This window comes from Amblyomma maculatum, unplaced genomic scaffold (assembly GCF_055883805.1).
Source record: "Amblyomma maculatum isolate TAMU_Amacu unplaced genomic scaffold, ASM5588380v1 scaffold_50, whole genome shotgun sequence".
In the NCBI taxonomy this organism is placed as follows: Eukaryota; Metazoa; Arthropoda; class Arachnida; order Ixodida; family Ixodidae; genus Amblyomma; species Amblyomma maculatum.
This window is the reverse complement of record NW_028146775.1, coordinates 401,948-417,146: the sequence shown is the minus strand read 5'-3', so window position 1 is coordinate 417,146 and position 15,199 is coordinate 401,948. Positions and strand designations below refer to the sequence as shown.

The 15,199-nt window shown below is 45.9% G+C and overlaps 1 protein-coding gene across 1 annotated transcript in view; it reads left to right on the top strand.

Annotated features, from left to right (window-relative positions):
* Nucleotides 1–12,643, top strand: part of LOC146170775 (uncharacterized) — a 42,590-nt gene extending 29,947 nt beyond the window's left edge. The window contains exons 6-7 of the mRNA XM_084586790.1: nt 8,198–8,290; nt 12,319–12,643. Coding sequence (XP_084442916.1) covers nt 8,198–8,290; nt 12,319–12,527 — 302 coding nt within the window. The 3' untranslated portion in view covers nt 12,528–12,643. The remainder of the gene's footprint in view (nt 1–8,197; nt 8,291–12,318) is intronic.
* Nucleotides 12,644–15,199: the final 2,556 nt, after the last annotated feature.

Here is a 15,199-nt window from a genome sequence, read left to right as displayed (position 1 = left end):
ATATCTTCCAGAACTTTCACGTACGGCTCGTCTACCCCCTGAATTCGCAATGCCTTCATCACCGTCGAGATTTCAACTGAGTCAAATGCTTTTTCGTAATCAATGAATGCTATGTATAAGGGCTGGTTATATTCCGAGCATTTTTCTATCACCTGATTGATGGTATGGATATGATCGATAGTAGAGTACCGTTTCCGAAACCCTGCTTGATCCTTTGCTTGATTGCAGTCTAAGGTTGTCCTGATTCTATTAGCGATTACCTTAGTAAATACCTTATACGTAACAGACAGTAAGCTGATTGGTCTGTAATTTTTAAGGTCCTTAGAGTCCCCTTTCTTGTGAATGAGGATAATGTTTGCATTCTTCCATGGTTCCGGTACCGTCGATGACACCAGGCACTGCGTATACAGGGTGGCCAGTTTTTCTAGCACAATATCCCCCCCGTCCTTCAGCAAATCTGTAGTTATCTGATCCTCTCCAGCTGATTTCCCCCTTTTCATAGTTTCTAGTGCTTTCTTGACCTCGTCCTTCGTCACTGGTGGAATGTCTGACTGTTTTTCCCTACCGCCAATCTCATTACGGTCCTGACTACTTTGGCTACTGTAGAGATCTGTATAGAACTCCTCGGCTACTTTGACTATTTTTTCCATATTAGTGATGACGTTGCCCGCCTTGTCCCTTATCGCATACATCTGGTTTTTGCCTATGCCCAATTTCTTCTTTACCGCTTTAAGGCTTCCCCCATTCTTAACAGCATGCTCAATTTTCTCCATGTTATACTTCCTTATATCCGCCACCTTGCGCTTATTGATTAGCTTTGATATCTCGGCCAGTTCGATCTGGTCTGTTGGATTGGAAGCTTTCATACTCTGGCGTTTCTTAATCAAATCTTTCGTCTCCTTAGACAGCTTGCCGGTATCCTCTCTAACTATCCTACCGCCTACTTCTACAGCGCACTCAGTAATGATATCTCTGAAATTATTATTCCTTGCCTCTAGGGTAATGTCGCCATCCTCAGTTAGAGCTGAAAACCTATTCTGTAGCGAGATCCTGAACTCTTCTGCCCTCCCCGTCACCGCTAATTCGTTGATGGGTTTCTTTCTTACTAATTTGTTGCGTTCCTTCTTCAGATTTAGGCTAATTCGGGACCTCACCATCCTGTGGTCACTGCATCGCACTTTCCCGATTACCTCTACATCTTGCATAATGGCGGCGGTTGAACACATTATGAAGTCGATTTCATTTTTAGTCTCTCCGTTAGGACTTCTCCATGTCCATTTCCGGTTCTTCCGTTTCCTGAAGAAGGTATTCATGATTCGTAAGTTATTGCGCTCTGCAAACTCAACTAGTAACTCCCCCCTGCTATTCCTAGAACCAATGCCATAGTCACCTACTGCCTTGTCTCCTGCCTGTTTTTTCCCTACCTTGGCATTGAAATCGCCCATTAGTACAGTATACTGCGTCTTTACTTTTCGCATTGCCGATTCTACATATTCATAGAAGCTTTCAACTGCCTGGTCATCATAACTACATGTAGGTGCATAGGCCTGTACAACCTTCAGTTTATACCGCTGATTAAGCCTAATTACGATGCCTACAACCCTCTCATTAATACTATAGAATTCATCTATATTACCCGCTATATACTTATTGACAAGGAAACCTACTCCTAGTTGTCGCCTCTCAGGTAAGCCTCGATAACACAGTACATGCCCATCCTTCAGTACAGTATATGCCTCATTCGGCCTCCTAACCTCACTAAGCCCTATGACATCCCATTTCATGCCCTCTAGTTCCTCTAACAGCACTACTAAGCTAGCTTCACTAGCTAGGGTTCTAGCATTAAACGTTGCCAGGGTCAGTTTCCAATGGCGGCCTGTCCAGCGGAGCCAGGCTTTCTTAGCACCCCCTGCTGCGTCACAGGTCTGACCGCCGCCGTGGTCAGTTGTTCCGCAGCCGCTGGTGACTGAGGGCCGGGGTTTTATGGAGCTTATCATAGGAGGTTGCGGCCAATTACTGCACCAGGGTGGCCAACTCCTGTTCTGGTGAGGGAGTGCGTTGCCGGAGGTGTTCACCGGCATCAGGTCGCACCCCAAACCTGTTTATGCAATTCCATCAACACGCGGATTTTTTTTTTCATCCGGTGGAGAATTGCGCGGCACCGGGATTTGAACCCCGGTCCTCTTGCATGCGAGGCGGATGTTCTACCGCTACGCCACCGCCGTGCAAGTGCTGTCTCACAAGTGGTAGAGGTGCGATTCGTATTCCCCACCTCTCGCTTTAGACCCACTTACCGTTCTCCCTGGAGCTCCGTTCAGGCCTTCGCTTGCGTCCGCGGTCCTGTGCTATGGATGAGGGCAACGGTGCTCGCTCACCCCCGGCGTCTCCTGCTTCTAATGCGGCTGCCCCTGCCTGGACAGTCACCAGCCGCCAGCGCGATCCCCAAATCTTTGCTGGCCTTCGCGGTGAAGATGTCGACGACTGGCTCGACAACTACAACAGGGTCAGTACGTTTAACCGCTGGGATGACGCTCATAAACTTCTAAACGTCTTCTTCTACTTGGCTGACGTCGCCAAAACCTGGTTCCTCAATCATGAGGATGACATCAGTGACTGGCCTACATTCATGGGCCAGGTAAAGAAAATTTTCGGCACTCCGGCTGGCCGCTCAGAGCAGGCAAAAAAAAAAAAAAACTTGAAGCCCGTCTCCAGCAGCCCGGCGAGTCCTATACGTCGTATATCGAGGACGTTCTGGCCCTTTGCCGACGTGTCGACGCTGCTATGCCTGAATCTGAGCGTGTTCGCCACTTAATTAAGGGCATCAACACTGCTGCTTTCAATGCATTCGTGGTTAAAAATCCGTCGTCCGTCTGACATCACATCCACATGTCAGCGTCTGGACCAGCTACAGTCGTGCCGCCTCATACGAGACCCCAGTGATGGCGGCTCCCTCATAGATGGTAATTTGCGGTCCCTAATACGCACCATGATCCGAGAGGAGCTCTACGGCCTGACCAACCCCTCTGCTGTTTCTCCAACTCTTCCGCCAGCAACGGTGAATTTGCGCAGCATCGTCAAGGATGAATTGACGAATTTCAACTGCACTGTGGCACCTGCCCCACCTCCCATTGCCTCGCAACCTCCCTCGCCGCCTCCCATCGCCTCCCAACATCCCTTACCAACCTATGCCGAGATTACTTCACGTCAACCCATCCCGCCTTCCCCGACTTGTTCGGCACCCGTGTGCGGTCACGGCGCTGGCATGGCAGCATATCCTACAGTGCACCGTCCTGTTACAGCCTGGCGCCCCTCCCGCCCTGTGTGCTACTATTGTGGGATACGTGGCCACATTGCCCGTGTCTGTCGCCGCCGTCAGCAAGACGAGCAACGGGGTTATGCTCCCTTTGAACGTCCCCGCTTGCGCCAGTCTGATGATTCTACATTGCCCTACTCAGACTTTTACCGGCGTTCTTCCTCTCCTCCGAATTCCACCAATGTTTCACGGCCCTCGCGTTCTTCCCGACGCCGATCGCCTTCGCCTTTTCGCCGCACGTCACCGCTTCGTCCTGCCTCGCAACCCTTCCAACCTATAACGGAAAACTAACCGAAGCAGTTTTTGGAGGGAAAGCTGCTTCGAGTTCGAAATCTACAATTCCTCCTGGGCGACCGTCGAATATGTTAGTAGTGAATGTTGAAGGATTGTACGTTGAGGCCCTCATCGACACCGGCGCCGCTTATTCCGTCAAGCATTTCTCTTTGTGTTCTCATCTGCGAAAAGTTCGAACGCCATACATCGGTACGCCACTTCGTGGAGCTAATGGAACTCTTCCCACCGGCCAATGCACAGCACGTGTCCTCATCGATAACCAGCGGCATCATATTGAATTTATTGTGCTCCCCACGTGCGTTCATCTCATGATCTTGGGGTGGGATTTCTTGTCGTCGGCATCCGCCCTCATCTCTTGCCGTGAGCGCCTTGTTCATCTTGCGGACCCCGATGTATTACCGACTTCTGATTGTCCGCCACCACACGTGTTCGCAGCAGTTTTCGTTTTGCCCCCAGAACGCGAGCAGCTGATCATCGTGGCATTGGACTACCTTCTCGATGGCGAGGCCTTCGTTATGCCCGCTCCTCGGTGGACCTCCGACGGCCTAGCTCTTGCCTCGTGCCTCCCCTCCTTCACCCGTGGTTGCGCGGTGGTTGCGGCCCTCAATACAACTCTCCAGCCGTTCTTACTGCCCAGAGGAGCCACAGTTGGGTTTATTTTTGACGGCGATACCATTCCCCTCAACACACTTTCCAGTGCACCACCGCCTGCTGCCAAGCGTCCATTTCCGACATCTTCTGCGCTCGCAGCCGCCATCAGCCCTGACTTTACATCCGAGCAGTCCACAGCTCTGCTAGACGTCCTCATGCGGCACCGAGAGTCTTTTGATGTGTGCGCCTCAGCGTTAGGGAAGACCTCCGTCACCTCTCATCGCATAGAGACGGACGGCTCTGCTATTGTTCGACGACGGCCGTATCGCGTTTCAGCCGAAGAACGCAAAGTCATTGAGGAGCAAGTTGCTGACATGTTTGCTAGAAATGTAATCCGGCCATCCACGAGCTCTTGGTCCTCACCTGTGGTTCTCGTTCGAAAAAAAGATGGCTCAGTCTGCTTCTGCGTGGATTACCGGGCACTTAACAAGATCACGCGCAAGGATGTTTACCCTTTGCCTCGTATTGATGACGCATTAGACTGTCTCCAAGGCGCTGAGTATTTCTCCAGTCTCGACCTCCGCTCGGGATACTGGCAAATTCCTATGCACGATGCAGACAAGGACAAGACTGCCTCTTCTACACCCGACGGTCTCTACGAATTTAACGTGATGCCTTTCGGACTCTGCAATGCGCCGGCCACGTGCACCTTTGAACGCATGATTGATACCGTGCTTCGCGGCATGAAATGGAAAACATGTCTATGTTATCTCGACGACATCATTGTCTTCTCGTCAAACTTCGCTCAGCACTTACAGCGTCTCACTGAAGTCCTCACGTCCCTTGCCCAGGCGGGGCTTCAGCTGAATACCAAGGAATGCCACTTTGCCAGTAAGACCATCAAAGTACTCGGTCATGTCGTCAGTAAGGCAAGAATCCAGCCTTATCCCGAAAAAATTGCGGCTGTCGTTAGTTTTCCTCGGCCCCAACGTCAGAAAGATCTTCGCAGCTTCCTTGGCTTAGCCTCCTACTTCCGCCGTTTTATTCGGAACTTTGCAACAATTGCGGCCCCGTTACACAAGCTCGTGTCTTCCCAAGTGTTTTACACCTGGTCCACTGAATGTGAAGACGCCTTCAAAGCTCTCAAGCAGGCACTCACTTCCACTCCTGTGCTTCGCCATTTTGACGCTGACGCGCCCACCATACTTCACACAGACGCCAGTGGCCACGGTATTGGCGCGGTTCTCTTGCAACGCAACGCAGTGTCTGAAGAGCAAGTCGTCGCATACGCCAGTCGTACGCTTACTGCAGCTGAGCGTAACTATACTATTACCGAGTAAGAGTGCCTCGCCGCTGTTTGGTCAGTTCAAAAATTTCGACCTTATTTGTATGGCCGCCACTTCACCATTGTCACAGACCATCATGCACTTTGTTGGCTGTCTTCGCTGAAGAACTTATCGGGACGACTGGGTCGCTGGGTGCTACGTCTTCAAGAATACACCTTCACCATCACTTATAAATCTGGGCGAAAACACCTCGACGCTGACGCCCTCTCCCGCTGCCCATTGCTACCTACTGACGCGGGCCCAGATACGGTCTCCTCTCCCTCCTGCCATCCGAGTCAGCCTTCTGCGGGCCACCTGAATGTTGCACCCATCGCTACAGCTCCACTCGAGAACAATGGTGATTTCTCGTCCCTGCAGCTGACTGACCCTTACTGCCGCACAATCATCGCTCGCCTCCGTGGAGAATCAGTTGTCCAGAACAGTCGCTTGCGCCGTCAGCTTCGTCGGTTCCGATTTCACCATGGAACACTTTACCGCGACGTTTATCACCCTACGGGTCAACGCTGGGTACCCGTTGCCCCTCGCTCCCTTCGTTTTAAAATTATGGAGGCTTACCACGACGACCCCACTGCTGGACATTTAGGCCACTTTAAAACTTACGATCGTATCAAGAGCCGCTACTTCTGGCCTGGGCTTTCTGCCAGCGTCGCCAAATATATCTCATCATGTCCATCTTGCCAGCATCGCAAGCTTTCAACATTCCCTCCTGCTGGCCTACTGCAACCTCTACCTTGCCCATCTGTGCCTTTTGACACGGTCGCCATTGACTTGTTTGGTCATCTCCCTTTGACGTCAGATGGCAACCGTTTTGTTGTCACTGCCATCGGCCATCTAACGCGGTACGCTGAAACCGCACCTCTTCGCTCCGGTGCCGCCTCTGAAGTCGCCGATATTTTCCTGCGTGCGATAGTTTTGCGTCATGGTGCTCCTCGTATTCTCATTAGCGACCGTGGAAAGACATTTCTTTCTCAAGTCCTTGAGGAAGTACTGCGCGCAGCCAACACCGTCCATAAGACTTCTTCTAGCTACCACCCTCAGACCAACGGACTCATCGAGCGGTTTCATCGCACTTTGTCCGACATGATATCCGTGTATATCGCTCCTGATCACCGGAACTGGGACAATGTTTTACCTTTCGTCCCCTAAGCCTACAATTCCGCTGTTCAGTGCACTACTGGTTATAGCCCTTTCTTTTTAGTTTATGGCCGTCAACCATTGACAGTATTCGACACTACTTTCTTCTCTGCTCCCTCTACGTCTGAATCTCTGAGCGAAGAATTTGCCACTCGTATGGCCCAGTGTCGCCAACTTGCCCGTTTGAACACTGAACATGCTCAACAAGAACGCAAAGCCCTGTATGATCAATGCCATCGAACTCCCTCCTTTTACCCCGGTGATGAAGTTCTCCTGTGGACACCAATCCGCATTCCTGGCGTGTGTGAGAAGTTCCTCCATCGTTACATTGGCCCTTATACAGAACTCCAACAAACGTCTCCGGTGGACTACCACGTTACTCCCTCGCACACCGTCGCAGATCGACGTCGTCGCTCCGAAGAGATCGTCCACGTCTCGCGAATGAAGCCTTATGCCCGTCGTCCCTCATCCCTGTAATCAGCGGCCAGGTTGGCCGCTCTCTTGTCGGGGGGATTTGTGTGAGCGCAGCGCGTGAACTTTCACCTCTTTCATCTGTATAGATCCATCATCATCATCATCATCATCATCATCGCTGACTGCTGCTCGGAGCGTCGCGCGCTATGTGCCAGCTGGTTCCGAAAAAGAACAGACGTTTGTGAAAGTGCTGTCTCACAATATATATATCGATATTATTCGTTTATTTTATTGTTCCTTGTTCTTTTATCTTTTCACTTGTAATGATGTAATAACCAACTAGCGTTTTTATTACAATGCCTAATGAGGATGTCACCATGTGAACCTAAGTTCCTTTTGCATTTGTTGTTGGTTGTGGATTTCATTTTTACCTGTCCATGTCCATGTAGTATAGTGAGTCATAAGTCCTGTCTGTATGTTTTCTCTAAATAGTAATAACTGCATTTTCGGTAACAACTAAGTGTACCAATGAAGTGCAATGAAGCATTCTTTACGTAGGAAGTATTGATGGGAATATACTCTTTTAATATATCACAGGGATAGAATACAGATAATTTTAGTACACATTTGGACCGCAGTTGAAAAGAAAACAGGTCATTTCTGATATACGCTTCACTCAGACATTTTTATCATCTAGAGTCTACAGCGACATATACATCGGACACTTGAATCCTGCGATTTGAATGAGAGTATATTAATGGAGTATTGATTAGTTCGTTAATGTAGCAGGAAAATAAATAGTGTGTTAAATCATGTCACTCATTTTTGGCGCCTGAGAAATACCAGCTTGCAAGTACATTTTGCCCCCGCTCCTGAGCTCAGTACCGACGGGACCACAAGTATTTTGTTGTAAAATAACAGTGGGTGTGTGGCAATTGAAGCAAAACCCGTAAAATATTTTGAGAGAAAGAACTCTTCGCTTGTCTTCTGAAGAGTGACCACCTTAAACATGGACCAAAAAGGTGCTTATATAGGACAAGGGTGAACCATGCAAGGAAGGATGCATTTGTTTCTTGTATTAAAATTGGTCATACTTTGCTTACAGGTGCAGGTAAAAATGCATACACCACTGAAGTTATCGACTGGCAGAGTGATGACAATACATGTGCCATTGTTACGGTGAGGCTTGGCAGTGGCGGTGAGTATAAAAGTTTAGGAACATTTAGAGACGTTTAACTTAAAAGGGCGGTGTAGATGGCACCAAAGTAGTCCATACTTAGCTATATAACCTATGTTTTGATCCGTGAAAATCTCACAAGACCTGAATTTGTGACTAGAATAGGAAAGAGGACAGCACTTGCCGAGCTATCATGACGCCTTTGCCTTTGCTTGCGCAAGTCCAGCTGTCTAGGAAAGCACTATATGTGGGAACCATTAGGTGCTGTAAGGTACTGTTACTGATATAAGATTATAATGGTCATAGCAGTAATGTGGTTCGAAATTTGACCAGCGCTCGCAGAAAGTAATTACCGCGGCCATGAAACTTTAGTCGGTTACATTTGACGCAGATAATTCAAAGTAACCTTAAACAAAGCGTGAACAGATCTACCGTTATTTGATTAGTTTATTGTAGTTTTGCAAGATATAAAAAGATATGCATTTCTGAAATCCTTTTCAGAGCTTGTCCAAAGTTTCATCCCATACTTTTTGTCTCTCAGTGCAGGCCTTGATGTAGCCTCTGGTATATTGGTGCATCATTTGTGGCTATGGCTGTAAAGGGGGTGCCAAACTAATCGTACTCTGATACATCTATTTGTATCCTAAGAAAAACTGCTTGCTCTCAAAATCCTTAATAATCCAATGTTTTGGAGACTGTGCTGACTTGGTGCAACGGAGGGTTTCAGTTCATCAGGATGAAATGGATTGCACGAGAAACAAGTGAGAAAACGCTGTCGAGCGTTTGGAATGACCGCTCAATGATAGAATTACACGCGCGTATTTCTGCAGCAGCATACAGTGGCGTAGAGGTAGAACATCCGTCTCGCATGCAAAAGGACCATGATTCGAATGACGGTGCCACGCAATTCTCCACCAGATTAAAGAGAAAAAAAAACCACGTGTCGATGGAATTGCATAAACAGGTTTGGAGTGCGAGCTGATGCTGGCGAACACCTTGAGCAAAGAACTCCGTCACCAGAACAGGAGTTGGCCACCCTGGTGCAGTAATTGGACGCAACCTCTCATGATTAGTCCTATAAAACACTCAGCTGACCACGGCGGCGGGCAAACCTGTGACGCAGCGGGGTTGCTAAGAATTCCTGGACCCGGTGGACAGGCCGCCATTAGAAAGTGACCCTGGCAACGTTTAACTCTAGAACCTTAGCTAGTGAAGCTAATTTAGCAAGGCTGTGAAAGGAACTAGAGTGCATGAAATGGGATGTCATAGGGCTTAGTGAGGTTAGGAGGCCGAATGATGCATATACTGTACTGAAGGATGGGCATGTACTGTGTTATCGAGGTTTACCTGAGAGGCGAGACCTAGGAGTAGGTTTCCTTGTCAATAAGTATATAGCTGGAAATATAGGTGAATTTTATAGCATTATTGAGAGGGTGGCAGGCATTGTAATTAAGCTTAATAAGTGGTATAAACTAAAGGTTGTACAGCCCTACGCACCTACATATAGTCATAATGACCACGCGGTTGAAATCTACGAAAATGCCGAATCGGCAATGCGGAATGGAAAGACGCGGTATACTGTACTAATGGGCGATTCAATGCCAATGTAGGAAAAACGCAGGCAGGAGACCAGGCAGTGGGTGACTATGGCATCAGTTCTAGGAATAAAAGGGGGAGTTACTAGTTGAGTTTGCAGAGCGCAATAACTTACGAATCATGAATACTTTCTTCAGCAAACGGAAGAACCGGCAATGGACATGGAAAAGTACTAACCGGGAGACTAAAAATGAAATTGACTTCCTACAGTGTTCTAACCCGGCGATTATGCAGGATGTAGAGGTAATCGGGAAAGTGCGATTCATGACCACAGGATGGTAAGGTATCGAATTAGTTTAAATTTGAAGTGGTAACGGAGCATATTGGTAAGAAAGAAGTCCATCAACGAATTAGCGGTGAGGGGGAGGGCAGAAGAGATCAGTATCTCGCTACATAATAGATATTCAGCTCTAACCGAGGATGCAGGCATTAGCCTAGAAACATTGAACAATAATTTAAGAGATATTACTGAGTGCGCTATAGAAGTAGAGCGTAGGAGAGCAAGAGAGGGTACCGGTAAGCTGTCTAAGGAGAGGAAAAATTTGAATAAAAAACGCCAAAGTATGAAAGCTTCAAATCCAGCAGACCAGATAGAATTGACAGATATATCAAATTTAATCAATAAGAGCAAAGTGGTCGATATAAGGAAGTATAACGTGGAAAAATTTGAGCATGCTCTAAAGAATGAGGGAAACCTTAAAGTGGTGAAGAAGAAATTGGGCTTGGGCAAAAATCAGATGTATGCGTTAAGGGACAAGGCGGGAAACTTCATTACGAATATGGACAAGATAGTCAAAGTAGCCGAAGTGTATTATACTGATCTCTACAGTAGCCAAAGTAGTCAGGACCGTTACGAGATTAGCGGCAGCTAAATGCATTTTCGCAAAAATGCATTTAGCTTTAGAAAGAACCCTCATGATTATCGGAGCATGTTTTGGCCGAGCCTTTCAGCGTTAAGTATATGTTCCTCAGCTTCCGCTAGCCGTCATATTAGTGACGGCAGACAGCGCGTGAAAACTAGCGAACCAATTGTTAGCATCCTCAAACCTCTTGCAGTGGGAGAATGGGGGCGACCTTGGACGAAAGAGAAAAAGAGACGACACATTGTAGGTGGGCTGACATCTCTGACTACCTTTGGGTATATCCTGCGGTATCGGAGCAGTCAGAACCAACTTCTCACCTTGCAGAAGGCTAGCTTGTCCCTGAGTCGGAAATCAGAATACAGAATATTTTTGTTCTCTGCTTACATGCATTGGTCCCCTTCCAGACAACAGAAATGTCACCAAGTGTACCTCTGGCAGAACCACTTATATATACAGTGCTTGAAGTGCAAAACTATAATGCCATTTTTATTTACCATTTTATTCGTCCTCTCGAACTGAGAAAAGAAACACAAAAAGGAGAGGAAGCCCGGACCACTAAAAGCTTTGCCAGGTTTAAAACCAATTAAAAATAAATATAAGGGAGCAAAAGCTCGAGATAAAAAAACAAACAGTTTTTTAAAAGCGAAACAAGGTATAACAAAAAAAAATGAGGTCCGTGTCGCAAGGTGGTCCACGCTGGCTTAAAGAAGAATTAAAAGGAAAAAAACAAAAAAAAAAACAAAACAGAAGGTAGCACCCAGACCTGCAAATGAAACAAAAGCAGGAACCAGAACCAGAAAAGAAGGGAGCAGCAGTAAAACAACAGTCATATAAGAATGAAAAATAACGTATGGAAAGATAGGCAGACCTACAAAACCCAAAACATAAGAATAAGGGAGGCTGAGGTAGAATAGTAAACAGGACAGCCCCCAACAAATAATTAAAACATCGGGTGAACAATAGAGAATTGCAGTCTCCTACGGCACTGGAATCATTGGTCCACAAGCTTACAAAGAGATGAAAATGAGATTACAACGCTAGTCCACGCACCATTTTATGGCTTTGTCGCGCATGGTGCTACCAGCAGAAAGTCACCAGTGTGGTACTCTGCCACGCCACGCAGATTGTGTAATTTACAAAATGGTCGAGATTGCCTGTGCTCGCACCAAACACTTGATGAGAAATGTTTTAGTGACCATTTTGTTATTGTGGTTCCTTGAATATGAATGAGCACAAGACATGGCGGAGCACGTGTCTAATATAACATGCAGGAGAATTCAATCTCTATAGTGCACGGCGTATACCACACATTTTTAATGCGCCGAGCGACAAAGCCATTGTCGACAACACAAAATGATAAAGGGAAAGGAAGAACAGCGGAAATAGCTCAGAACGTTGTTATAGAACCGAGTTGAGATTTTTATGCGATACTCGGAGATCGCATAAAACAATATAATGTAATGATTGTCCGAGTGGTTGAAATGGTACAATCACGTGTAATGGGATAAAACTTGTGGCAATTACTACTTAGCATGGATTTTATTATGTGCTCTTTCTCGTTTTGTAATTAGGAACGGTTTATGCTTTCAGACGGACGGCAACAACTATACGAATTTAGAGTGCGGTGGTCTGCGATAAAAGAAGGCGGCCAGCTCGACTGCTCATCATCTGCCCAGCAGTTTCTAGCAACACTCCAGCAGGCCGGTCTGCAAGTACCAGTAGAGACAGTAATAAGTAACTGCCAAGCAAAGTGCCGAAATGCTAGCCCATGCAGGTCGGTAGAAACAGCTGCATCTTAGTGTGTGTATATGTAAATAAATCTCTCTTATTCAAAACATGCAAAGCGTATATTCTTGGCAAATGTTTCACCGCGGCGTACATCGAATGTGCTGAATACTTTTTTGCGCATAAATGCCTTTTTGTGCTATGCAATCATCTTCATAGCGCTCATAATTGTAATGTATTTGATTCAGTCATAATTCAATATAATAAAAAATGCATTTGTAGGGTCTTGGTTGCTGTTTACTACCTAGAAAAAGAACAAAATAATTTCTATAAGAGCTTTAATGAACGGTTCTAGTAAATAAAGAAGAATATTTATTTCGAGATTTTCTTTTCATTTACCCACTTTAATCTAGTCTACCTATTTTATTTTTCTCTGTGGGTATCGTTTGAAATAAAGTAAAGGTTTCACTTTGAGTTTGGTTGCCGTTATTTGCTTCATCACGCCAAATGGACTATATCAGGATGCTGTCTGTAGCCGAGTATTTTTTGCTTGGGCTCTATGACAACATTCTGGCGGCTTGAACGTTGCCCGTGTACAATTCTGTCTTTTTTCTATTCGAGGAATTAGATAAAATACCAAGTAAGTGAAGAAGACCGAGTTTGCAAGGTTCGATGTCGTGATACACGAATTGCGTGGGTCGTTCTCGCTAAGAGCGATGGCGTGCACCGACATTAAAAACGTGCCTTTAGGCACTTTATAGGCCCCGCATTCGAGGTAAATACGGCATACTATTTGAGGAACAACGTACATGCACAGTATTCCTGTCACTCTCTGTGCCGCATGTTCCTCAACATGCATCCAGTGGTCTTCTCGCCACTTTCTACAAAAACCGAGGAAGCTACAGCGAAAAAGGTTGATATGGGCATCAGGCCATTTCAGGTCCATTGTTGGAAAAACACATTCAGCGCAAAGACAATTGCTAGCATTAAATGAAACAGTTATCTGGTTGTAAGAAATTGCATAAACAAAATATGGTGATGAGGGATATGCAAATCGCACAAAATAAAATATTTATACAAGGGTGCCAGGAAGTGAAATTGAGGAAAACTGACCCAATGACTTTAGCAAAAATATGGGATGTTCCAGAAATATGTTTAAAATAACAGAATAAAGATAGCAATCACAGGCTCTTCCAAATTTCACAAAAAGTCTACCTCTAGTATTGAATCACTTTGCTGGCGCAAGCATCAAAGCAGCAAGAGAAAATTAAGTCCACAGACAACGCAGGATAACGTACCTAAATAAAAGCATTATGATTCACTTTCTTTTATTGTTTTTCTTAGCGCCATTTTGGTTTAACGCTGTAATTGGGTTGGAAGTATGTCGTCGAAATGTGAATACAGGTGCGACGAGCAGCTTGGGAATATACCGTATTCACTGAATAGCTTCTGGCAGCTAGACGGGCCGAGGGAAGAAAAAATTCTTAGGAGCGCACTAGATAATATGTTTATCATCACCGATAGCCGAGATGGAAATATAGAAGAGAGAGAGGGGACGTAGAAATCAGGATTTTTGTGGTTATCACGCTTGCAAGTGCATACGCGCCAGGTAGAGAATTCAAACGCTGTCACCGTTAGCGACGTAATGCCTCAACTCATCAAACCTGCGTGAAGATACTGAGACCGACAAAGGCAATCGGCACAATTAACCACTAAAGAATTGTACTAGTTTAGTGAAATGCATCCTTAGTTCGAAAGCGCCATTATGTGCAATGCAAAATCTCATCAAAAAACACGTTTGTTGTAAAGTGAGTTCGACGCTCCTTTTTGCCAAAGATACCATCATATTATTTCCGAGAAGAAAGCATACTGTAAACTGGAAAAAGGGGTATACTGCTGATTTGTACCAAGCAGTTCGCTACAACATGAGTGACGTCCGGAGAGTCGTACGCGGAGCACGGCGCCTTTCCTTTCACGTTGAGCTACGGCAGAATTGTTGAGGGCATTACAAGTATTAATATGTAAGCAAGCTGCCAACATGCTTCCGGTCCTCAGAAGCATCGGCCAGATATAACACGGCGCTTTTCTCTATGGTAGATTTCGTAAACACGTTTGTCATTTAGATCGCGAATTTTCGAGAATCTCCAGCGAAGCCAACGCCAGGACTTCAGTTTGAAAGTCACTGGTGGAGCATGTCAGAACAAACTGTAAACCGTCAAAAGTGCGATCAATCTTCACAAAAGACCAATTATTTTGCCAAAAGGAAGGAACATCAATACATTCCCAAATGAATATTTACCCAGAAACCTCAATATTTCCGGCATATTGACTGGTTTGTCCAGACTTCGCAACGCCCTCTGTCGTTCATTATAGTTGCCAATATTTTATTTATTTACGTAGTTTTATTTGTTTCGAGATACTGTAAATCCGAAATAGGGATTTTCGCAGGAGTGGGTTACAAGGGCCCGTAGACATTTGCTCACACAGACATTCACACATATATGTACAGAAGCGTATAGTCGAAAACCCTTACAATAAAAGAAAAATAGGCAAGCATATGAAATATAAATAAGAAAGATGCAGCCATTCAGAGCATGACATCATCACAGGTTGAAGTTATACATGGAAAGCAAAACAAACACATTAATGATGTCATAACTTCCTCGTAGTTGACAATACGGATTGTTCGGCAAAGTTCAACATATTTGTCGCTAGTGAACTGTGATACCACCTCGTCAAAACAGCT